The 25,088-nt window shown below is 47.1% G+C and overlaps 1 protein-coding gene across 2 annotated transcripts in view; it reads left to right on the forward strand.

Moving 5' to 3' along the window:
- Positions 1–25,088, forward strand: part of HBS1L (HBS1 like translational GTPase) — a 640,556-nt gene that overhangs the window by 519,581 nt on the left and 95,887 nt on the right. For both annotated transcript variants that reach the window (XM_086927450.1, XM_086927451.1), the window contains exon 10: positions 7,813–7,930. In XM_086927450.1, the coding sequence (XP_086783576.1) occupies positions 7,813–7,930 (118 nt within the window). The remainder of the gene's footprint in view (positions 1–7,812; positions 7,931–25,088) is intronic.

Here is a 25,088-nt window from a genome sequence, read left to right on the forward strand (position 1 = left end):
GCCTCGGCCTTTTTTAGGATGGGGATCAGCATGTCCTGCTTCCATACTGTAGGAAATTGGCCAGATGATAGGGAGGAATTCCAAATTGAAATTAAAGGGGTGACAATAACTGGTGCCAGGGTAGTGAGCACCTGGGCGGGGACCGGGTCTAGAGGCGAACCTGATTTGCACCTCTGAATTTTCAATAGGGCAGTATCCAGTGAGATTGCTTTGAAGGCACAGAACATCTTTTCACTGGAGTGGGTAGAGTCCTGTGATTGACTCCCCTCACGAGACACCTCAGTATGATTAAAAGAGGAGAAAATATCAATAATTTTTTTGTGAAAAAAGTCAGAGAGGCTATCGCAGAGTTCTTGACTAGCTTTCGTAGGGCTAGTAAGAGCTGTCGGTTTAGTGAAGTCCTTCACAATTTGATATAGAATTTTGGCCGAATTGTCCACAGAGTTAATTTTGTTAGCGAAATATTCTTTCATAGTGGCCTGCTTAAGTTTGTGGAATGTTTTTTAAGGCAGCTCTATATATGACTTTAGCAGGAGGGTCATAGGTGAGTCACCACTGACGCTCGAGCTTCTTACATTTGCTTCTTTCTTCGCGGAGGGCTGTCAAAAACCAGGTGGGTGAGGGTTTTGAACGGCCGATGAGAGGGGTTGTAAGGGGCAATAGTGTCTATTGCTGTGGAGAGGTGGATATTGAAATTAGCAACATCGGCGTTCAAATCGACCGAAGGTTTCCATTTCAGGTTAGCCAAAGTGGGTTTGAGAGCGTCACAAGTAACTTTATACCACTTCCTACCAAGGTTCTCTGCCCTACAACAAGTGGCCGGTAAGGAAGGGATAATCCGATTAAAGGGGATTAAATAGTGGTCCGACCAGGTAAGGAGAAGCGGGGGCAGGGTCGTAAGGACAGACAGGTTTGTGAATAGAAGTTAAAGGGTGTGGCCCGCACAATGAGTGGGACCATGTACTCTCTGGTCCAGGTTCATGCCAGCCAGAGTTCCCCACGAGAGACCTCGCCTTCGAGCACGAAATGTCGTGAAGATGAGCTGCAGAGTTCCTTTACCTGCTGCTGCATGCTAAAATGTTAAGACTATTGTCCTCTCAAAGCTCCTTCATCCTGGCTAGGTCCCTACGGAGCCTATCCTGCTCTTGAGCACATGACAAAGCTATGTTGTAACCCCTAGTCCATAGACCGGTCGCTCGTCGCCACAGACCAGCTCTAGAACACCCTGACTATCCCACCTGGCATCCTATACTGGAAAGCTTGGTGTTTCAGGTGTCCTCAATGCTTTCCCGATGACCCCAACCTGACATTGAATCGAAACAGATGGAAATGTTTGTAATGCATGTTTTCTTCTGTTTCCTTGTCCCTAACTATGCTCAGTGAATGCTGACTGTCTTCTTGGCTTCTACACCCATACTTTGAGACATGGTTGGTCAGGCTTTACCAGCAGTTCTAGAGTAGTTCCAGGCGTCTTTATCACAAACTATTCAATATGGATGGGATGAGGCTGAATTTGTATTCCATTCTGGCCTTGATACGACGATTTTTGTGGGTCAGGCTATAAGGCACAAGCATGATGCTACAGCGCCATGCCTGGTGGGGTCTACTGGGATTTCGAGGCATTCTTAATGGCATTCTTAATAGATGCCATTTGATGGCCCGTGCCTCTATGGTGAAAAAGCAGATCCAGCTTTGCAGCGATTCAGAGAATCAGGCCATAGCTTACTCTCTGGGTCTTTCTACACCCGCTAGACAGTTTCCCCAACAATTTTGTCCATTTTGAGGATACATCAGTTGTTCCCAATAATGTTCACATTAGACACCCGCCCCCCTCTCCCCATTGCCGAAACAGCAACCTTTGTCCTTCCGATGTCAAGCCCACATCTTCCAGAGATCGCTACCGGCCTATCTTGGACACCATGCAGATCAGTCCCCAACCCCTCCAGAAACCCAGTTAGTGTATCATTTCCGACTCCGTCACGTTGTAGGAGGCAGGATCCACCATTTTCTCAGGGGGCATCAAGCCGTTAGATCAGTGAGGGGAGTCCTCTAAATTAGTCTACGGGCTACACCCTCACATCTTTTTACTTCTCTGCATCTTCCGCTCCCATCAGAACTGATGACTTAGGATCACATGTCTGTTGTGCAGCATGAATTGCAGCCCCTTGTGGTCAAAGGGCCCATAGAGAGGTTTTCAGACTTGTAAGCAGCAACTCGGTGCTATTATTTAGTCCTTTCCCCTGTCAATGCTTTTCTGCGAAAAGACAGGTTCAAAATACTCACAATGGCCCAGGCTCTCTTTGCCCTGGATCCTAGAGACTGGATGTTAGCATGCCTTCAACATGTTTATAGGGAATCTTTATGATGTTAGAAGGTTCACCATTGTTAGGACCTGCAGGACACTTATTTCCACATTCCCATTCTGCAGGCCCACATGCATTACTTGCAGAATACATTAGGCCAAGAGCATTTGCTCTGTTTGGCCCCACCAGTCCCTCTTGGGGGTTCATAAAAGTGATGGTGGTGGTTGCAGCACACCTTAGAAGGTGTTGGTCTTCCTTTCCTCAATGACTGGCTCTTGAAGGCGGGCTCTCCACAGGCAGTCGTACACCACCTCAATATGATGGGGAACCTTCTTACAGCGTAACAGTTCACTATCAACGTGCCAAAGTCACACTTGACTCCTTCACAGGCACTCTTATTCACCTGGGCCATTCAGGCTATGGTGCAGATTCGCGCCCTTTCCCCAGAGTGGAGAATCCAGGACAATTAGGCTATGATCCCAATATTTTCAGGCTTGTCCTGGATTCCCATGAGGATGGCTGAGGCTACTGGGACTGCTGCCCTCCTTCAGCCTACTGGGCTAACATGCCAGGTGGCACACTTGAGCTCAGCAATGGTATCTGAAGTCCAAGGGGGTGCAGCACCAGGTGGTCCTGTGGGATTCTGTGAGGAATTGTAGATTATTATTATATGGTGTGGTTGTGCTAACTAACTGTGTAATAAACTCACCATCCCGTCTTAAGCCCAGTCAGGCTCTTTTGTAGAACCTTAGCTCAAACCTGGGTAGCCGTGGCTTTGGGCAGGCAGGCTTTAAGAAAGGTACAAGCGCAAAGCTTTTAAAAGTGCCAAAACATGAAAGATGCCAGACAAAGGCAATCCAACATCAAATTATAAAAATAGATCTTATTTTTAGACACCAAAACGAAAAAAATCCACAGCTGGGTCCGAAGATGTACATTTGTAAGTAAATCACAGCTTTTGACTCGGAATACAAACAAGCATTGGGTACTACCGTGGTAACTTAGAAAACTTCATAAAGTTGTGTTTGAGTAGTCGAGCCCACTTTAGGTGACTGACTACCGAGCGACCAGGCACAGGCACCAGTAGGGCTTAGCAGGACAGTTGCCTTGCAGTCAAAGCAGTCTCCAATCCATTTCAAATCTCTATGGGCGAATTATCAAAGGCATCAGTGGAGTGACTGTGATGTAAGGGATACAGGATGTTGATCAGGTTGACTGGGGGCACCCTTCTGTCCATGAACATGACTGGGCAACTTTGGCCACAGTGGTCTGTCCCTCAAAGTCCAGTTGAAGTCCTTCCAAAAACCAGTTGCCACTGGTCTCCGGTCACAGCAAAACCATTGGTTCCCTTTAACGGCAGATAGTGTCCATCTTAGGTGACCAAAGTACACTTTGACAGCTTTCGTCGGTCCAGCAGATTAGGTGCAACTTTTGAGTGTCCTGTTTCGATCTCCCGGGATGCATTTTTGTGATCAACAGCAAACAACCGGTAAAAGCTAACAACTTAGCCAAGGTGGCATGTTCAGCTTTTGAGGCCCTGAAACTACAACAGGAAGTCGACCAACTGACTCTGTGTTCACATCTTCTATCTGAAGCCCTGGGGCAACTTTACCTCAAGCAGGGCACCACAGGTACAGTTCTCTCCTATCTAGCCCAGGAGCAGCAGGTGCAGTCCAGTCTTTAGTCTTTAGTGCCTATAGCTATTCCAGAGTGCAACATTCTGCCGCCACCCCCCCCCCCTCTTCCCCCCTCCCTCAAGATGGCAGAACCCCTTTCTTGGTCTGTGGAGCTTGGTAACCCACCCTAAAGGTGTGGCTACCTGAGGGCAACTCATCTACAGAAAAACATGGTTTGACACCCGTTTTCCTCTTTATGTCCCCGACGCCAGCCTGTCTACCAGAACAAGAGAGCATCCCCTCTTGTGTGTGCCCACCATTTGCCTTTCAAAGGTGTATTCCCCTTTAAAGCTTGCCCTTTGGGCTCAAACAGTCTGGATTCCTGCCAAGGAGCGAGAGCACATTTTCCAATGGTAGGCCTTTTGTGTCCTTTCCTGGGAGTTGTTCACATATCTCCCCGCGAGGGCAGAAGGATGTGTAGTGACTAGCATCTGCGAATTGTCAAGCGAAAACATTTCCCTTTTACTCCAAAGTTATGTTAAATACGACTTGGGCATCAAGTCGTGTTCAATGCAAAAATTATTTTGATATCTTGAAGTTCCAACTTTAGTAGTCCAGCTGAGTTGCCAGTATGTAACCCTGCAATTGCGAATGGAGCTAGTAGCTTTTTGAAACAAAAAAATAATGCCAATTTGGGGTTTATACTTTTAGGACATATGAAAAGACGTGTCCTACTTTTTACTGTACAGCACCCTGCTTTGGACCCGATAGGCCTATCTTATACCTTCGGGTTGACTGGGAGAACTAGACTTTGTCATTAGTTCTAGTAAGAATGTTAAGTCCGCAGTTTAAAGCTGAGCTCCAGCGGAGGTTATAAAATTAAAGAGCAGAGGTCCAACATGAATTGGTCAAAGTAAAGATTCTAAAGACTTATACAAGCCACGTAACTCAATGTGAATATTCCACTAGTAGTGAATGAATAAAAAGAGTAGTCACCTGGTGATTATTTGCTGAGAACTTGTGTGTGCAGTACTTTTATAATCATTGTGTATGTCCTGAAGAAGTTGGGTTGAACCTTGGAAGCTGCCAAAACGCAGCTTCGACATTCTTGTTAAATATATTCATGATTGGTTTTTATCATTTGTTTTTTTAATATTGTGTAATAATGTGATGGTTTTATGAATTATGATTTTTGCGGGTGTCTCAAAATGTGGACGGTTGAGAAATCCTATGGTAAATCTTTGATGTAAAATCATTTTAAATATTGAGTTTCATTCCAGAACAAAGTAAAATTATGAAAAGCTTTTAATGAGGTAATATTTTTTAACTAAACACAGGTGTGTAAGTGCAGTACATACTACTACATAAAATCCTCTCAGAACTAAAGATACATGGGGAAAACTTGCTAATCTCAAGGTCTTGCTTGAAGGGGAGCTTTTTTTTGGTAATTAGTTGAAGATTTTCTTGACATCTTTCAAACGGAGGCTGGTACAGGTTTTCAAAGACAACACCAGTGCTGTGTGCCACTGCAGACAGTAGGATGGGGTCTTGGGTCCTGTGCCAGGAAGCTGTACACCTCTGGACGTGGCTGATTCCACAGGGCATTTCTCTGGCTGTGCACCAACAGGTAGGATCTTTAAATGCCAGGGTGGACAAACTCAGCTGTTACTGCTTAGCAGATCATGAGTGTATCCGAAGGTTGTGCACTGGGTCTTTCAGCAATGAGAGTCCCCAAAAAGATCAAGAATGACCTTGCAATAGTCAGCCTGGTGGCTCTGAATTGGGCCAGGAAACTGTGGTATCCAGAACTCCTGAGCATAACCCTCTGTTCTGATAAAGCTGCCGATTCAGGAGGATTTTCTGTCTCAAAAGCAGGGCAGTGGCTTGTACCTGGTTCTGCACAACCTGCCCCTCCATGCATGGTGAATGAATGCTGGCTGTTGATTCCATTTGATCTCTTGTTGATGCCATCCTGACAGCTCAGGGCTCTCTCAAGGAGTCGGTGTATGCTACAAAGACAAGTTTGTGGCTTCGTGTAGCAACCACCAGATGTACCCATTACAGGCCAAAACAGTTTTACATTTCGTTGTTTTATCTTGGAAGTAATTATAATTATCCTTTGATAACATCTATGAAGGAAATGGATTACTCTGAAAAGAAGCGTATGATTGACAATAAGTTGGATTCATCATCTTTATGTGGATTTTGTTATAAAAAGATGAATATATGAATGGATTTTAGGAGAATTATGTTTTAATATAATGATTTTTGAATGATAAAAAGGTCAATCAATGTAGTTTAAAGTCTTAAGTATTTTGGTGTAATTATTCTAGCTCCCTACTGAAGCCAAATATATTTTGTTGAGTCTATGCAGAACAGTTACTGGCTTAACCCGTTCCACGCGGGGGCTAATTCCCTGCAGTGCAGGGGCTGCACAGTGGAGCTGTGTTCATGACGCGCTGAGCTAGTCACGGCTCAGCCTACTCCTGGAGAACGCCCGCACAGGCGGGGAATTAGCCCCGCATGGGCGTTCCGCGGCAGTTAGGATGAGCTCAGCTCGTCATGAGCACAGCTCCACTGTGCCTCATGACGAGCTGAGCTAGTCATAAGCGTCAAAGGTGTTAATAGGTTGAGGTGTGGTACAGCGGCCAGGGCAGCTGACTTCGGAGCATAGGGGCCACGGTTCGATCCCCGGCTCCAGCGGCAGATCAGCGCATCATGTGACTCTGGGCAATAGCTCACTTAATTTCCACGACTGCCCCCAACGCCTTTAGACCCGTAAGAGTGAGTAGTTTGCGCTTTACAAATACTGGATTTACGATTTATTTAGCTGCACAGGGCCTATATTTTCAGGCTTTTTTATATATACAATTTGAGTTTAGTAATGTTTCTGTGAATACTGGTGTTCCCCCAGTTTTAAGATAGAATTGTGAGATCTTCTAAACTCCAGGGAAGTAGTTATGGACCTATGTGACAGTGTAATATCTTTCCATATGTGTGTGTTTTTATAAGCACAAAAAATAATGTTGTATTGATTTATTTTATGTCATTTAACAGATGCCTTTTCAGATTCTAGGCGTCACAATAAACAAAATATAAAAGAATAGTAAAATGTAAATTAAACCATCCATAAACGCCTTAGTACGCAATACAAAAGGAAAATAAAATCAATTACCCACCAAAGCAGCATTACATTTCAGATGAGACCGAGTATGCAATCATGATTCTTTTTTCTAATCAAAGTCTATAATTTAAGTATAGCAACATCACTCGCTAAGATGTTATTTTACAAGTTACGTGACTCTTGTTTTGAAATGGGTTAAATTGCTTAAACTCCAAGAGGGAGGGCATAAGCTTGGGAAGCCAGCACACAAGCATATTCAGAAAAAAAAATACACGGTGGAGGGAAAAGAGGAATACTTGTGCGTGGTCTGGTTGAGTATTCTGTTCATTTGTCTAACACCTCCATACAGAACATGATCTCTCACTTAAACTAGGTGTAGTATATTTTTATGACGTTGGTTCAGATTTCATCAAGCTTTTATAATGTTATGTCCGCTTAACAGGAGGCCTTCTGCAAACCTGGAATGCACCATCTGTCCCAACCGTTTGTGACCGTTGCCCATCAGGTGCCCATACCATACTTACTCTAAATAGCACCTTGACCCTTTACACATTTGATACCTCTTCACATTGTAGATGCCTAACAAATCTGTGACGCAGAGGTGATAGCCCTTAATCTGTATCTTTTGTAACAAAAGAACACAAACAAAACACTACATTAAATACACTTATGTGGAGATTGTTAATGTAGTTCATGCAATTTAGTGATATATAATCCAAGCTACTACCATCAGGCACTTCATAATAATTTACCTTTTCTTTCTAAGTAGGAGACAGACGTTGCTTTCGTCCCTACAAGTGGCCTGGGAGGTGAAAATCTAGTCACAAAGAGTACTCTAAGCGAACTCACCGAATGGTATAAGGGACCGTGCTTGACAGAGCAAATTGGTAAGCCTTGCAAAGTAAAACAAGGAGAAAGCTTTAGAGTCACTGAAAAATAAAGGTTGTGTAAACTAAATGTATGTGATCTTTTAACAGTGGTTTCCTAAGCAGGTGAATCTTAAGAACTGAACAAGTTAAAGTCTGTGGCCAGTCTAAAATCCCCTCGTAGGACTTGCAGCAGTTCTTGGGTCTAGATAATTTAATTCAGCGTTTTTAGGGCTCGCCTGCTGTGCGCATGCGCATAGCTGGCGAAGCTCTATAGGGGCTTAAATAAGCTTTACCTAGACTGGTGATTGATTGGCGATTTGATGCTGTGCCCGTGGCTTTTAGGTCAATGCGCATGCGCATTGACCTAAAATGCGCGTGCACATCATCAAATCGCCAGTCAATCGCCAGCAGCACTCCTCCCCTGCTGCTTCACACCCTCATGCCGCTCTCCCCGCTCCGCCCCTCCCCTGCCCGCCGTGTCGCATTTCTCATCCTCCCTCCCCACAGCAATGCCCTCAGCCGGCCGGCTTGTATGCCTGTGCCATTTTGACGTTACACGCATTTATGGTGCGCATGCTTACAAAACGACGCAGGCAGACATGACAAAAGCTTATTATTATTATTTTTTCCAACTTTAGCCACTCTGCACTGCGTTGCTAAAACAATTGGCGAAACCAATAGATCACAAAGACGAGACCTTTTCGCTTTGCAATGATTGATCTTAGCATTTAGATAAGGGTCAGGTCCATAGTTCCATGGTTGCAGATGTTCATGTTGTACAAAGAATCCATTGTTTAGTCATGGCTCATCGGAGGCTCCAAACATAATTTGTAGCACCGTGTCCAGATGGTGGCAGATAGACTCTCATACTGGGACAATGTTCCCGTCACAGAGTGGGTACTAACTTTAGATTCATTTTGAAATTGGCAGCGGGACACATATGTGATCTGGTAATCGTTTTTCTTCATAGTTAATTTTTCTCCAGCAGTAGTAAAGATGTTGCCATCATGCTGGAGTCTTGGCAGTGTAACCCAAACAGTGCTTTACGTGCACAGTTGACAAGAAGCGTTTGAATTGGAAAAGAAGCCCCTCACTCTATATGATCTGTTGTACCTGAATCATGGTTTGCATTAAGTCTGCAAATGAAAAAGGTGATTTTGCATCTAGAAACTACTCACACGTGTGCTTGTTGACCTAGAAGTTAAGTTGCAGACTTTCTGTTTTTGTCGTGAAGAAAAATAATTGTCAAAATGGCGTGGGTGAACGTTTCCAGTAGTCTAGCTTTATCACTTTTAGTTTTCATTAACACATTTCCTAATGCACATGTTCATGTCTACGTCCGTGAAAGACTGCTAAATCCTCATTGCTGCTGGACAAACAGGACAGGAGGCCGTCACACTACAGTGCCCAACTTTAGCCGCTCTCCCCGCTCCGCCCCCTCCCCTGCCCGCCGTGTCGCATTTCTCATCCCCCCACCCCACAGCAATGCCCTCAGCCGGCCGGCCGTACTTTCACTTTGACGGCTGTGTTTCTCCTTGTCTCTCGTGTCACCAGGCTGTGTGTGCTGCCTCCGCGGGCACCATGATGTAACCCCACTCTCTTAAATGCCTACATTATACCAGTCTTACATCAACACCACATCCACCAACACATCCACCATCACCTCCACATCCACTATGACATCCACCACCACATCCACCACCACCACATCCACCACCACCACATCCACCACCACCGCATCCACCACCACCACCACCACACCCACCACCACCACCACACCCACCACCACTACATCCACCACCACATCCACTACAACCACCACCCCATCCACCACTACCACCACCACCGCCGCATCCACCACATCCACCACCACATCCACCATCACCACCACATCCACAATCACATCCACCATCAAATCCACCACCACATCCACCACCACATCCACCACCACATCCACCATCACATCCACCATGACATCCACCGCCGCATCCACCACCACATCCACCACCACTTCACCACCGCATCCATCACCACATCCACCACCACATCCACCGCATCCACCACCACATCAACCACTTCCACCACATCCACCACCACCACATCCACCACCACATCCACCACCACATCCACCATCACCACATCCACCACCACATCCACCACCACCACCACATCCACCATCACATCCACCATGACATCCACCGCCACAGCCACCACCACATCCACCACCACCGCATCCACCACCACCGCATCCACCACCACCGCATCCACCACCACCACTACATCCACCACCACATCCACTACAACCACCACCCCATCCACCACATCCACCACCACCACATCCACCATCACCACATCCACTATCACATCCACCACCACATCCACCAACACTTCCACCATCACCTCCACATCCACCATGACATCCACCACCACCACCACATCCACCAACACTTCCACCATCACCTCCACATCCACCATGACATCCACCGCCACATCCACCACCACATCCACCATCACCACATCCACCACCACCGCATCCACCACCACAGCATCCACCACCACCACACCCACCACCACCGCATCCACCACCACCGCATCCACCACCACCTCATCCACCACCTCATCCACCAACGCATCCACCAACGCATCCACCACCACCACCACCACCACCACCACCACCACCACCACCACAACACCACCACATCCACCATCACCACCACATCCACCATCACATCCACCACCACATCCACCATCACATCCACCACATCCACCATCACATCCACCACATCCACCATCACATCCATCACCTTCACATCCATCACCTTCACATCCATCACCTTCACATCCACCACCACATCCACCACCACATCCACCACCACATCCACCACCACATCCACCACCACATCCACCACCACTTCACCACCACATTCACCACCACATTCACCATCACATCCACCACCCCATCCACCACTTCCACTGCATCCACCACATCCACCACCACCACATCCACCACTTCCACTGCATCCACCACATCCACCACCACCACATCCACCACCACCACCGCATCCACCACCACCTCATCCACCACCTCATCCACCACCTCATCCACCACCTCATCCACCACCTCATCCACCACCTCATCCACCACCTCATCCACCACCTCATCCACCACCTCATCCACCACCTCATCCACCACCTCATCCACCACCTCATCCACCAACGCATCCACCACAACACCACCACAACCACCACAACACCACCACAACCACCACAACACCCCCACATCCACCACAACACCACCACATCCACCATCACCAGCACATCCACCATCACCAGCACATCCACCATCACATCCACCATCACATCCACCATCACATCCACCATCACATCCACCACATCCACCATCACATCCATCACCTTCACATCCACCTTCACATCCACCACCACATCCACCACCACATCCACCACCACATCCACCACCACATCCACCACCACATCCACCACTTCCACCGCATCCACCACCACCGCATCCACCACCACTGCATCCACCACCACCGCATCCACCACCACCACATCCAACACCACCACCACATCCAACACCACCACCACATCCAACACCACCACCACATCCAACACCACCACCACATCCAACACCACCACCACATCCAACACCACCACCACATCCATCACCGCATCCACCACCACCACCTCATCCACCACCACCGCATCCACCACACCACCACTTTCACCAAATCCATAACCACCACATCCACCACCACCACATCCACCACATCAACACCACATCGACCACCTCCACCACCACCACCTCCACCACCACCACCACCACCACCTCCACCACCACCACCCCCACCACCCCCACATCCACCCCCACATCCACCCCCACATCCACCCCCACATCCACCCCCACATCCACCCCCACATCCACCCCCACATCCACCCCCACATCCACCCCCACATCCACCCCCACATCCACAACCACCACATCCACCACCACCACATCCACCACCACCACATCCACCACCACCACATCCACCACCACCACATCCACCACCACCACATCCACCACCACCACATCCACCACCACCACATCCACCACCACCACATCCACCACCACCACATCCACCACCACCACCACCACCACCACCACATCCACCACACCACCACTTTCACCAAATCCATAACCACCACATCCACCACATCAACACCACATCGACCACCTCCACCATCACCACCTCCACCACCACCACCACCTCCACCACCACCACCACCACCACCACCACCTCCACCACCACCACCCCCACATCCACCCCCACATCCACCCCCACATCCACCCCCACATCCACCCCCACATCCACCCCCACATCCACCCCCACATCCACCCCCACATCCACCCCCATATCCACCCCCACATCCACCCCCACATCCACCCCCACATCCACCCCCACATCCACAACCACCACATCCACCACCACCACATCCACCACCACCACATCCACCACCACCACATCCACCACCACCACATCCACCACCACCACATCCACCACCACCACATCCACCACCACATCCACCACCACATCCACCACCACATCCACCACCACATCCACCACCACATCCACCACCACATCCACCACCACATCCACCACCACATCCACCACCACATCCACCACCACATCCACCACCACCACCACCACATCCACCACCACCACCACCACATCCACCACATCCACCACCACCACCACCACATCCACCACCACCACCACCACATCCACCACCACCACCACCACCACCACCACCACATCCACCACCACATCCACCACCACCATATCCCCCAGATCCACCATCACCACATCTACATGTGTGTGGCTGTGTGTGTGTAGGTGCAAATGCAATGTTCTTGGATTGTCGCCACAATAAAATACACTAAACATAATCTTCACAAAAGTTATTTACAAACGTTTAAGCTATTGCCATTATAAATTACAATAACTTTTATTTAAGTATTAATTATTTACAAAATTAAAAGCCATTGTTATTTGTAATATCAATACATCTAAGTCACGTAAATACAACACACATTGCATTACAAATGCTATAGGTGTCACATTTGCAAAAGTTAAAACGATTGACATTGTAACTGACAAAGCTATTAATTTTGCTACTTTCAAAACCAATACATAAATAAAAAAAAGTGTCATTTACAATACCAATAGCTCAAACTTTCCTAATGCGAGACCTATTGCATTTCCAATGCTTGTTGGTTTAGCTATTTTTTTGACTTTTTGTAAGTAACTGATTTTCTGTTTCTCACCATTGGGGACCCTACTGCTTTTGTGAGTAACTTATGTAGGGAGACCGAATGGCAAAGGATTAATGCTTTATATGTTTTGTGCATGATCTTAAATTACACTTTGACCTTCAGAGGTTGATAATGTAAATTGATTGTTAAAATTATTTAACTCCCAACATTCAGGTGCAGGTCCGACTATCAAATGGAGAATTGCCTTGAGTTTGACTATTTTGGCTGTAACATTGCTCCGCAGGATTTGTATTTTCCTCTATCCGATCCAGATTTAGTAGTACCAGTTTGGTGGAGTACCTCGGGTTTCCATCTGTGGAACACCACATGTTAAAATCCTCTCTTACTCAAAGGCGAATGTTAACTGTGGAGTTTCCCAGAGAACGGCTTTCTCCTTTTTCTCATCAACCTGCATGTGTGGTTCATTGGGAAGCTGATTGAGGTCTTAGATTTCAAGGTCCTCTCTTATGCAGATAACTCTTTGCTAGTGCTGAGATTTTACCAGCATGCTGCTAATTCCATCAGTCTAATAGAAGAGTGCTTGGCAGGCATAGGCAGCTGAATAGCTTCCAGTTCTCTCAAAATAAGCAATAAGATCATCATTCAGTTTTGGAGGGGATCCATTTTGTCAGTCCAGCATCCTCTACTCGGACTGCGCGGGCCCTCTGAATGACAGTCTCTCTAAGGCCAAGAACTTGAGTAATCTTAAAAGTAGACCTCACTTTTGCTGCACACACCCAAAAAGGTATGGCCCTGTACTTTGTCTGCATATTGGAAAAACATTCTGTCTCTTATTCCGGCACGTTCCCATGACTCAGTTGTAGGTACGTCTATCCTGTCACGCCTTTGCTATACCAATGTGATGTATCCTAGTCGAGTCCCGACCTGTTTCAGCCAGTGCCTTAAACTAAATTTGGCTTTCCTCAGGACCTTTTTAAAATAGAGTGTAGTGCAGGTTAAAAAGGAGTGTAATCCAGGCTATGTGTTACACTCAGTCAGTCAGAATATCTTTATTCGACTTTTTACAAGTCATACAAAGAACAAATAATAAAAACAATTACAATACATACAATACATACAATACTTCTATCTACATTTTTCAAAAGAAGATCCAGCTAAGCATTTAAAAATGATTTTATACATGGGTGGAGTATTTTTTACAAATCATGCAAAAAAAAAAGCATCATAAAAAGCTAATAATTTTAAGATAAGATTTGACCAACAGATTTCGCCCTTACTGCGGCTACCAAAAAATTTGCCATATAAAAGGTAATATGTGTATTAGGTAAAAGTTGTAAAAAGAGTAAAGCTGGTCGCACTTGAGCGAAACCTGCTTTTTTCAAAATAGGAAGCAAATATTTTTTTCTCTGCTCGTGATACAAACTACAAAACATGACAAAGTGCAGAGTGTCCTGCACCGAAAAGTTATCACAACTGCATGGTGGGGCCAACTCAGGCTTCTGCCAGCTCTTAAAAGAACCCAAATAAAAATGTATCAAATTAAATCTAAACTTTGTTAATAAAAACCTGTGGTATGGGAATGTGACAACTCAGGTAAGGGGCGAGTGAGGATGTACAAACCAAAAGGCTATGAGTCCTTACCGCTGGTTTCAGCAATTCATATTCCTCCCGCCGTGCTTCCTGCCTATCCCTAAATAACTTTTTAATAATGACTATATCCTGTCTCCTAATTTTTTCCGGGGATGAAAAAGGTTCTGGGCGACCTAGATCTGCAAATGTTTTCGCTACATAAGCCATCCATGGGATACTATTATGTTTATCCAAGGATAAGACGTCGAGCATAATTTTATGGTTCAAAGGTAGGTCTTCGTTTGTCCACATTTTCAGCCACAAAGTCAGCGGTGCAAGGCTCAGGGTATCAGACAGATAGGGCAAGCCCACCTCTTTATGGATCGAATACGTTGGGGTGGATTGCGGAACTGAGAGCAGAGATCTAATGAATCTATTCTTTGCTCTCTGAATTGGGTCAAGATTTACATACCCCCACAGCTGGGAACCGTAAGCCGCTATGGCCACCGGTTTACTCTTCTAGATTTTCAAAAGAGCTTCCATGGGCCTAGCCCCTAACTTCCCAGCAAAGCCCAATACCGCTGAAGAAGATCTTATTACTGCCAGCCTTTTTACTCTTATCTGAGGGCCCCAAGTTCCTTTCTGGTCAAACGTTACCCCCAAATATGGGAATGTGGTTACATTGGTGACGGGAACTCCCCTACAAAAAAATGTTTTATGTCTTTTTTTGTTACACTCACATCCCATTACCATCGTGTGGGATTTAGAGGCGTTAACCTTGAGGTCCAAACTCTCTATAAAACTACCAAATGCATCCAGGAGATGCTGTAGGCCTACACCAGTACGGGCTATCAACACTGCGTCGTCCGCATACAGGAGTGCCGGAATTTTAACGCCTCCTGCATGCGGAACATCGGCTACCTGTCCCTGCAGGTGACCGCCCAACCCATTAATATAGATGGTGAATAGTAAAGGGGCTAAAATGCATCCTTGCCGCACCCCCTTTAGGGATTTAAACAAGGGGGTGCGTCTACCATCATTTGTAACTCGAACAGCTGCAAAAAGCTCCTGATGCAGGTTAGCCATAAACACAACCAGCGACTCGTCGATACCCATCTCCAACAATATCTGCCACAGTTTCGTCCTATTCCCCAAATCAAAGGCAGAGGAGAGGTCCATGAATGCGAGAAACACGGAACCCCCCTTTGCCACTGTATATTTAGAGACCAATAGGTGCAGATTTATGCATTGTTCGATTGTCCCTTTTCTTTCTCTGAATCCATATTGTAATTCAGACAGCCCGCCACAGCTCTCAACATTTTCATTAAGTCTGGCCAAAAGGACTCTACCTAATATTTTTATGGTTGAGTCCAAAAGCGATATAGGCCTATAGGAGGCGGGATCATCCCGCTGACCTTTATTTTTATAAATAGGGACAATGGTGGATGTGGCCCAGGAACTAGGGGCTTGATTATCGTTGGCTGCGTTAAACACTTTAGACAAGACCTCCGCCCACAGTTTAGGTACGTACATAAAGAAGTCGTCGGGGACACCGTCAGGGCCAGGTGCCTTATGTCTTGTTGTGGCCAGTAAAGCTTTTTCCACTTCTTCGGGGTTAAAAAGAATAGGGTGTACAGCTATCGCAGGCAATGAGGCATCTTTAGTTCCTTCGACCACACCCTCATAGACATTTTTGAAATGATTTAGCCATTTTTCATCGGTGATCACACAGTCCATAGGAACATTTTTATCATCGGAAAATAACGGCTGTCTAATAATCTCCCAAAATCTCCTACTGTCCTTCAACACTGCCGCTGAGAGGAGATTTTCCCACGATTCGCGTTTGATAGTTTCCTTGCGATTCTTAATGGCTACCTTATAGTTTTTCCTTAATCTGACAGTCATCTCCGACCCTAGGGGAGATTTTTAAGGCTGCCATCAATTCTCTGTGGGCTTTTGAACATGCAGAGTCAAACCAACGCTTAGTTCCAGAAATTCCTTTTTTTGGTTTGGCTAAAAGGTCCTTAGCCACCTGGCCGCAAATTGCCTCATAAGCCGCTATTATTTCTTTACCTTGCGCGCCAGTTTTTTGACAGATGTCCACTTTGTCTTTTATTTTAGGGAAATTTTTTTCATAGAAATTTTCCGGGATCACTTTAGCCCATTTCAATCGTCTGTCTTGGTCGTAAGGCTTCAGGGGATGTACCGGTTTTAGCGCTGTTGGCGGTGCTCCCATCTGGCCTCCCCAGGCCACTTCAAGTAATACAGGGTTGTGATCACTATAAGGTGTTATGACTGTTCGATAGTCCATAGTCCGGCTTAGAATACCTTGTGAAACAAAGATGTAATCTATCACTGAGCCATGATGGGTGCCAGTGAAGGTTGGCGCCCTTAAGCCCTTGTCGGGTTCGTACAAACCATGGTTGGCAAGAAGTTCTTCTAACTCGAACCCCTCTGTGGAATGTTCAAAGTGGGGTCCCAAGGGGGCCTCCTCATTTGCATTATCACTACTTCCCTTACAGGCTAAATTACACAAATGAATATTAAAATCACCTAATAGAATAAACTCATAAACTAACTTGATATTCTGAGACACTGTGTTTAAGATACTGTCTAGGTTAGCGACATTACTACCTCTGTGTTCGCTGTTCCCAGAGTTATAAAAGTTAACATAAATCGTCCTGCTATTGTTATTAATCACCCTTTCAACCATTAGGATGTTTACGGAGTCAGTATTGATCTGCCTGTAGCTTCCCTTCAGATCTAAAGAAAACATAATTACCAGGCCGCCTTTGACTCTGCCCATACGGCTAGGGGCAGCAGGTTTAGTGAAGCAAGTGAATCCATCCCACCAAAAATTAACAGATGTGTCCCACGTTTCTTGCAAAGCGATTATATGGTAATTAGAAATAAAGCTCAAACAGGCGTTGTCCTGTCGTTTTGCATTTGAGCCAGCAATGTTCCAGCTTATAATTTTACAGGAATCGGTTGGTATCCTAGGCTCTTTTGCCCCCACCAAACATCCTTCAGCTAAGCTTGAAGATATGACCACCTCATTCAGTTCCGCCTCGGAGGGGCTCTGTATTAGGTCGGTATTCAAAATTGGCTTTTCACGAACTACCCCCTGATACAATAACCCTGGGTGGTCGTTATCTAAAGACACATGTCTCTCTAATGCTTCGTTAAAAGTGGGCACACTAAGGTCTTCTCCAATATAACGTTGGCCACAATTTATTAAAGGTATGTTTCTGGTCTCGCTTTCTAAGACAGTTCCAGGTTTAAGTCAATCACAGTTATTTAAGTCGGATAAAGGACCATACCTATTCCCCATTCCACACCCCCAATCAAAGGGGGTAGCTACCTGACCTTGACCCATGACTGAGGTATTCCACATAGGTTGTGGCGTATTTGGGCTTAACAGAAACTGGTCATTTCTCAACCGTGGTATAAACCTGTTGTTCCGACCAGTAAGATCTAGGCCCGGCAAGCCAGGTCCCCATCCATTAACGACTGGGTCAAATGGCATGGCAGGCCAGAAATTTGGCTCATGCGCATAATTAGGTCTTCCATGCTCAAAGTTAAACATGGGCCCAAAACGGTCGTTAGGATATCGGGGTCTAGTACCCCCTTCCCAATTTGAGGCATTATTCACTCTCCTAACTCTAGGAGTATTAGAGAAAGTAGGAAGCTGAGCCTCACTATAAAAGAATTTTAGAGTGAGCGGGATTATAGAACCGCTCCGCCGTTGGGGTGGGAAGATATTAGTCAAAATATTTGGGAGGACATCCGCATTGGCAAAGTTTATAATCACACAGTCCCCCTTAAATTTTTTAGGCTTAGACCCTATCCAAGATACCCTCCTGGTCATAACAATGTCCCTTGCTAAACTATCCATCCCTTGATGAGCCATGTTCATGGTAGTGGTGAGCCAATGTAGCGCTTTATCTTTCAAGTCCTGTTTAGATTCTGTTTTGTTTTGTGCTAAAACTGGGACATTGAAGGGTGCCGATGTAGGTGTGGTGTGGGAAGCTATGAAACCTACCATACGGGGAGTTGATATTGCATGGTGCTCGGCGGCCCGTCGACAGCGAAGAGAACATACTGCGGAGGCAGCTGCCCGAGTAGCGACCCTCGAACAAGAACACAGTACCGGTGGTGATGGGGTGGATCTGCGGCTTCTCCTGCAGGCACAGCAATCATATGCGTCCCTGTTGCTAGACGAGGCCAAACAGGCGTGGCTCGCCACCAGAAGTAGGGTGTATCAATGGGGGGACAAGTCGTGTTCCATGCTCCATAGATTGTGCCAACACAATTTCCAGCCCCTCGTACTACCGGGTCTCACGAACGACAACGGAGACGTTCTAACCGACCCCAACGAATTGGCGGCAAGCTTCGCCGCGTACTTTACAGACCAATATGCCCCACGCGACCAATTGCCTGAGGGCGACTTAGCCCGCTTCTTCGCGGAGTTCCCACCGGTGCCGGTGTCGGACGAGACCAGGGAGGCCCTGGATGCACCCCTCACGGCGGAGGAACTGGGGGACGCATTGGGGCAACTCAATGCCGGTAAAGCCCCTGGACCAAACGGCTACCCATGTGAGTTTTTAAAAAAATTCCATGTACAGCTGGGATCGCACTACCGCCGAGCGCTGGAAGCGGCCCGTACCCGGGGTCTGCTGCCACCAGACTGGCGCCATGCAGAAATAGTGGTCTTTCAGAAGCCTGGCAGGCCCCCAGATAGCCATGATTCATACAGGCCCATCTCCTTAATTAATACTGAGGCTAAGATACTGGCCAAGGCTCTAGCGAACCGTCTGGCTCCACACATTACTGCTTTAGTTCATTCGGACCAGGCAGGCTTTATGCCCCAAAGGGGCGGCGATCGACGCTGTTGGAGCCCTAGGGGACCAGGCGGCGTTGTTGCTGGCCGATATCAACAAGGCCTTCGACTCGGTTGGCTGGTCATACCTATTCACCTTGTTATCTTGGCTCAACTTAGGCCCGGTCTTCCTATCCTATATAAAGCTCCTCTACACTGATGTTACAGCCTCGGTGCGGGTCGCCGGGGCGGTGTCAGAGACATTCCGCATAGGCCGAGGGACCAGGCAGGGCTGCCCGCTCTCCCCCTATCTTTTTGCACTGGCCATGGAGCCCTTGGCGGCAAGAGTGCGCCAGGATGCACAGATACGGGGCTTTGTATGGAATGCTACCCTGTCGGACAAGATCGCGCTATACGCGGATGATGTCCTCTTTTTCCTTACTGATTTGCAACGCTCGGGCCCGCGTGTCTTGGAGATCATGCACCAGTTTGGAGAGGCCTCGGGCTTGTATCTCAACCTCCACAAGTCCACCCTGTGGGTGCTATCGGGAGACCCGGTGACGGACCCCTGGGCCTCGGGGTTGCGGATGGCCACGACTGGGCTAAAATACCTTGGAGTGTTTCTCTCAGACTCGGCTGACACTGCCTGGGACCGTAACCTGCAGCCCGTCTGGGAACGAGTTCAGACGGACGTCAAAACTTGGTCTCGAATGCCCCTGACAATCTTTGGCCGATCTGCCATTTTCAAGATGGTGGCGCTCCCGCGCCTACTCTACCAGCTGCAAAACCATCCGTATCCTATTCCACCTCGGTGGTTTAAACAGGTTAACTCAGTGCTGGGCCGCTTTCTCTGGGCGGGAGGCTCTGCCCGGGTGGCACTGCGCACATGCTTTTTGTCCACCTACTGTGGGGGCCTGGCCACCTCGGATCTGCAGTCGTACTATCAGGCCGCTCACCTCCTTATTCTGAACGAATGGTGGTACTGTGACGGTGGAGACCCGGCCTATGCCCTGGAGCGTGCTTTGATGGGCGATAACTCGCTCCATACTATCCTATACTCACCCCGACTGCGTAACTCGCTGCCAAGGGTTACTAAACTCGTGTTTGCTATATGGCGACAGGCCTTGCGCCGCATGGGCTGGTGGGGCTGACTAACCGCTGAAACACCGTTATGGCGGAACGGCATGCTACCTGAACTCTCTAAATTGCCGGGCTTCGATGGCTGGGATGCAATAGGTATCTCGCAGTTAGGTCACGTGATGTCTGGTACGTCGCTCAAATCCTTTCAGACCCTCAGTGCCGAATTTGATATGCCCCAATCCCAATTTTTCCGATACCTACAGTTCCGACATGCACTGACGCCCAGCATTGCCAACCTTGACTCACTCCCTGACTTTAGCCCGATCGAGGCGAAGGTCTTCATGGGAGATCTTGGGGACAAGAAAGTATCGCGCATTTATCAAACCATGGTCACCCACTGCTCCCCTACTCTTCTCTCACTGAAGACGACTTGGGAAGCTGATCTCGGCCCCTTGGACGAGGACGACTGGCGAGAGGCCTTGGAATCCCCGAGGGGGGCGGCTATCGCAATGCGATTCCGACTCATCCAATTCAAGATTCTCCATAGAGCATACTATACCCGGGAGCGTCTGTGGAAGGCGGGCCTGATTGGGTCCCCGGAATGTCTGCGGTGTGGAGCTGAGGTGGGTACGCTACTTCATACGATGTGGTCGTGCTCTAGGCTGATTGGCTTCTGGAGGGGTATTTGGGGCTGTCTGTCTGAGGTGTTGGGCTGGACCCTCCCCCGTACCCACCGCCTGGGTCTGTTGCACGTCCTGGAAGGGGTTGGTGGCAATATTTATAAGCGGCACCTGCTCCTACTGGGGCTGGTGGTGGCTAAAAGGGACCTGGCCCGAGCGTGGAAGAATGTGAGGCCCCCCCCCCCTGACTGCATGGAAGGCTGGTATGGACTTCTGTATGGGCCTGGAGAGACCTATATTTGAGGCGCGAGGATGCCCCCGCAAACACTTTAAGATTTGGAAGAGGTGGGCAGACTATAGGGGTCTGACGCTGGACCCTCCAGTGGAGCAAGAAGAGGACCTTTAGCCCCGTACTGGCTGGCAAAGCCCATGTCCACACACATTACCCACGTCATAATCTTACGTCGATACGATTAGTACACACATGCATGGGGTTCGGGTGGGTTCCAGGGTGGGATCGGGGAGTTGGGTAGGTAGGTAGCGGAATAAGGTGAAGGTGGGGTAACTGTTTTCTGATATCCTTAATTGCATCATCTTCTTGCTTGGACACTTGGTTAACTGCTGTGATTGTATCGTAATGTCTGGTGGTGTAGTCCTGATTGTGGGCTGCCACTATATTTCATATGCTCATCTTCATCAATAAACTGGTTGTGAAAAAAAAACTGGGACATTGAAGCATTAACCATACATTCAATCATTCATTCGAAATTTCAAACATATCACAAACAACCATATCACATTCACACACTCTATAGGGGAAAAAAATATTGTGCAATTTATAAACAAGGTAAAAAACAACAAGCAAAAACAGCCACGGTCTACAAGTGTTTTCCAAGAACAATGAAGTGAACTATTTTTTCATAGTACATTCCTATATCTCAGGCAGACTAATTGAAACTCATTGTAAATTAATGCTGCAAGGTAATGTACGAAATCGAGCTCCGGGTTCAGCTACTTAGATGCCCAGATGCTCACGCAGACCAATTGTGGCGGGGCCTACGCATTTCGAATCCCACTGGAGTCGTTGGGGATTCTCTTCAGGGCCTACTGAAATATCTGTGATAAATGAAACAAAGGAAAAAAAACATAAGTGACGCATATTATACAATTTTGCAGTTCAACATTGGACAACACCAAGAGCACTGCTTTACAATACTGCTTCCAGTCCTTACAAAGGCTTACCAATTATGGGGGGGTTTGGACGTGTACTAAGAAGAATGGCCTTTCGTGGATAGGTCTTATCCTGTGAAATAAAGGATATTCGGCTTGAGGATTAAACTGAATTATTTAAGTTCACTTCTTAACGTGGAGTGGGCTTGTGCATGGACTAATCCAGACGATACTCTAAGTGTCTCATAATACTCACCTTTTAAAACAAGGGGTATGTGTTCTTATTCAGGATGTGCCCATACAGGGATGTCAGGGTTCTTAAGCGCTGCAAAATGGACGGCTGCCTAGAGATGGAGAAACTTCATTTAGACAGTTTTTACCAAGATGAAGTGGCAAATTTGGATCAAAGGGACTAAAATACTATCTTGCCCCTAACACAACTTGATATCGTCTCGGGACTGAAGAGGAGATGAACGGTAAGATTAAGATTAATTAAATGGAAAGGTCTTAGCTGCAAAGCAAGAGGGTCCCCGATTACTTATGCAGAAGGGAGTGCCTCTTTAACGTGCTATCTACGTGGCAAGATCAAAGGGTCTTACCAGGCTTGGAAGCTTGGAGGCCCGGAAATGGTTGAATCAGTTAATCCGCAATGTGGAAGGACGGTCAGTACTGCAATGGAAGAATTAAAGAATAGCAGTTAACTATTTACGACGGGTCGTTGTTACGGGGAGGTTTTAAAAAAGACCAAAAGCATCTTACCGGTCCTATTCAATCGACATATTTCCGAGTACGGTGAGCCAACTAGTGACGGTGCTCAAGGGGCGTTCTGGCAGGCGCACTGAAAGAGCACGAAAGAGGAACTGTCAGATGAATGATCCTATATGTATATAGGTGAAAATAAAACAAGCTTCACCAGTTCTTACCGAATTAGTTCAGTATCCAATTATGACCCATACTCGTACATGGAAAAAGCGCATCGGACACACGCCCAACGGGAGCGTTTAGGAAATCTACAACAAAGGCAGAGCAACCATGACTATCAATGGGAGCAGGAATGTAGTCTAACGCCTAATGGGGTAGACACACTGACTTGTAGCCCGAGCGACCACATGGACAGATGGCGTTTAAATCGGCACTTTTCTCTCGCGAATGCGTAAAAAGGCGCAGTCGAGAAGGTGTTCCTTTTTAAGGGAAGTTATACAAGGACCGCCCATAAAGGGCGTGGCAGATAGCTTGTCAACCTGGTGATGTTGTAGAAAAATTCAACGTGTGCCTGGGATATAAAAAGGCGAGATGTACAAATAACATTGGTGTGGGTTACTTAAATGGCTGGACAAGGGTAGAACTACCAGGGACAATGACGCGGACTAAATATCTTCAGAAGAGGTTGGACTTCTACTGACCTATACGATCCCTCAGGTCAGAAACATTGGCTCTGGCTCGGGTACCGCGTATCAAAAGGGCTCGGCTAGGCGGCCGGTCCTTTAGATTCCTTGCTCCTCAGCTATGGAACTCCTTACCGGTGTCTTTGCGGAATACCGCGAACCTGCTTGTCTTCAGGAAAGACTTAAAAACTTGGCTGTTCTCTGGATAGTCCATTTCCTCTTTTAGGCCCCTGTTCTTTTACTGTTATGTTTTCCAGCTTTTTCTATGGTCTGGAGCACAAAGCGCCGGGACACTCCTTTGGAGTAGCCGTTGCGCTATAAAAGTCCCATTTTAACATAACATAACGGCATCATTAGCGTCTTTTTTTAAAGAAAATTAAAATCGCCTCCTTATAGTTTATAGATTTCACTCAATTCATTAAGGCCCAATATAGCCGTGTCGAATTTAACTATAAGGAAATGCCTCTCTTGGATAATTTGAGATTCCAGTCACCTCCACGGGGGTCTTTTTCAACCTTAGATATAACTGTCCACCTCAAATCGCTGGTTTGATGTTGCATCCGTGTCCGTGTCGAATGATTAACCAAAGGCGCATTTTCCACTTTTCTTTTTAGTCTTAATTTATGTTGGAAGATACGCTGGCGCACTTCCTGGTTTGTTTTGCCGATGTAGAGGTGTTCGCACGGGCATATTATCCCGTACACTACAAATTTAGATTTACAGTTGCTAAAAGCATCATGCTTCCATGAAATTCCATTATGTTGAAATAACGACCTTTCTACTGTGGTTTCACAACATTTGTGGTGTCCTGTCACTGGAGGCATGCCCATCATTTGGCGCAGAGTTGGTTGTGTTTCAACTGGCATAGCCGCTCGTACTACGTGATTGGCCACGCTACTCTTTCTTGAAGGCGAATAGAAGGAGTTCTTTTAAGCTGGCATCTAGATTTTTTACCAGGTGCCAGTTTTGTCCAATGACACGTTTGAGCTGGTTGGCATTTGGGCAAAAGGTGGTAACGCACACTTGGCGTTTCAAATCATGTTTCTTTTTACACTCCAGGAGTGTCTCTCTGGGCGTCCATCTGGTCCTCCTCATGCAGTTGTTTACGAGCTTTTTTGGGTATCCCCGGTCACACAGTGTAGACACCAAGTTGTCTGCCTGATGGTGATAGTCTTCATTATATGTACAATTTCTGCGAACACGCAGAAACTGACCGTAGGGGAGATTTTCCCGAGACTTCTTGGGTAATTACTGTCAA

The sequence above is a fragment of the Lissotriton vulgaris genome, chromosome 6 (genome assembly GCF_964263255.1).
Source record: "Lissotriton vulgaris chromosome 6, aLisVul1.2, whole genome shotgun sequence".
Classification (NCBI taxonomy): Eukaryota; Metazoa; Chordata; class Amphibia; order Caudata; family Salamandridae; genus Lissotriton; species Lissotriton vulgaris.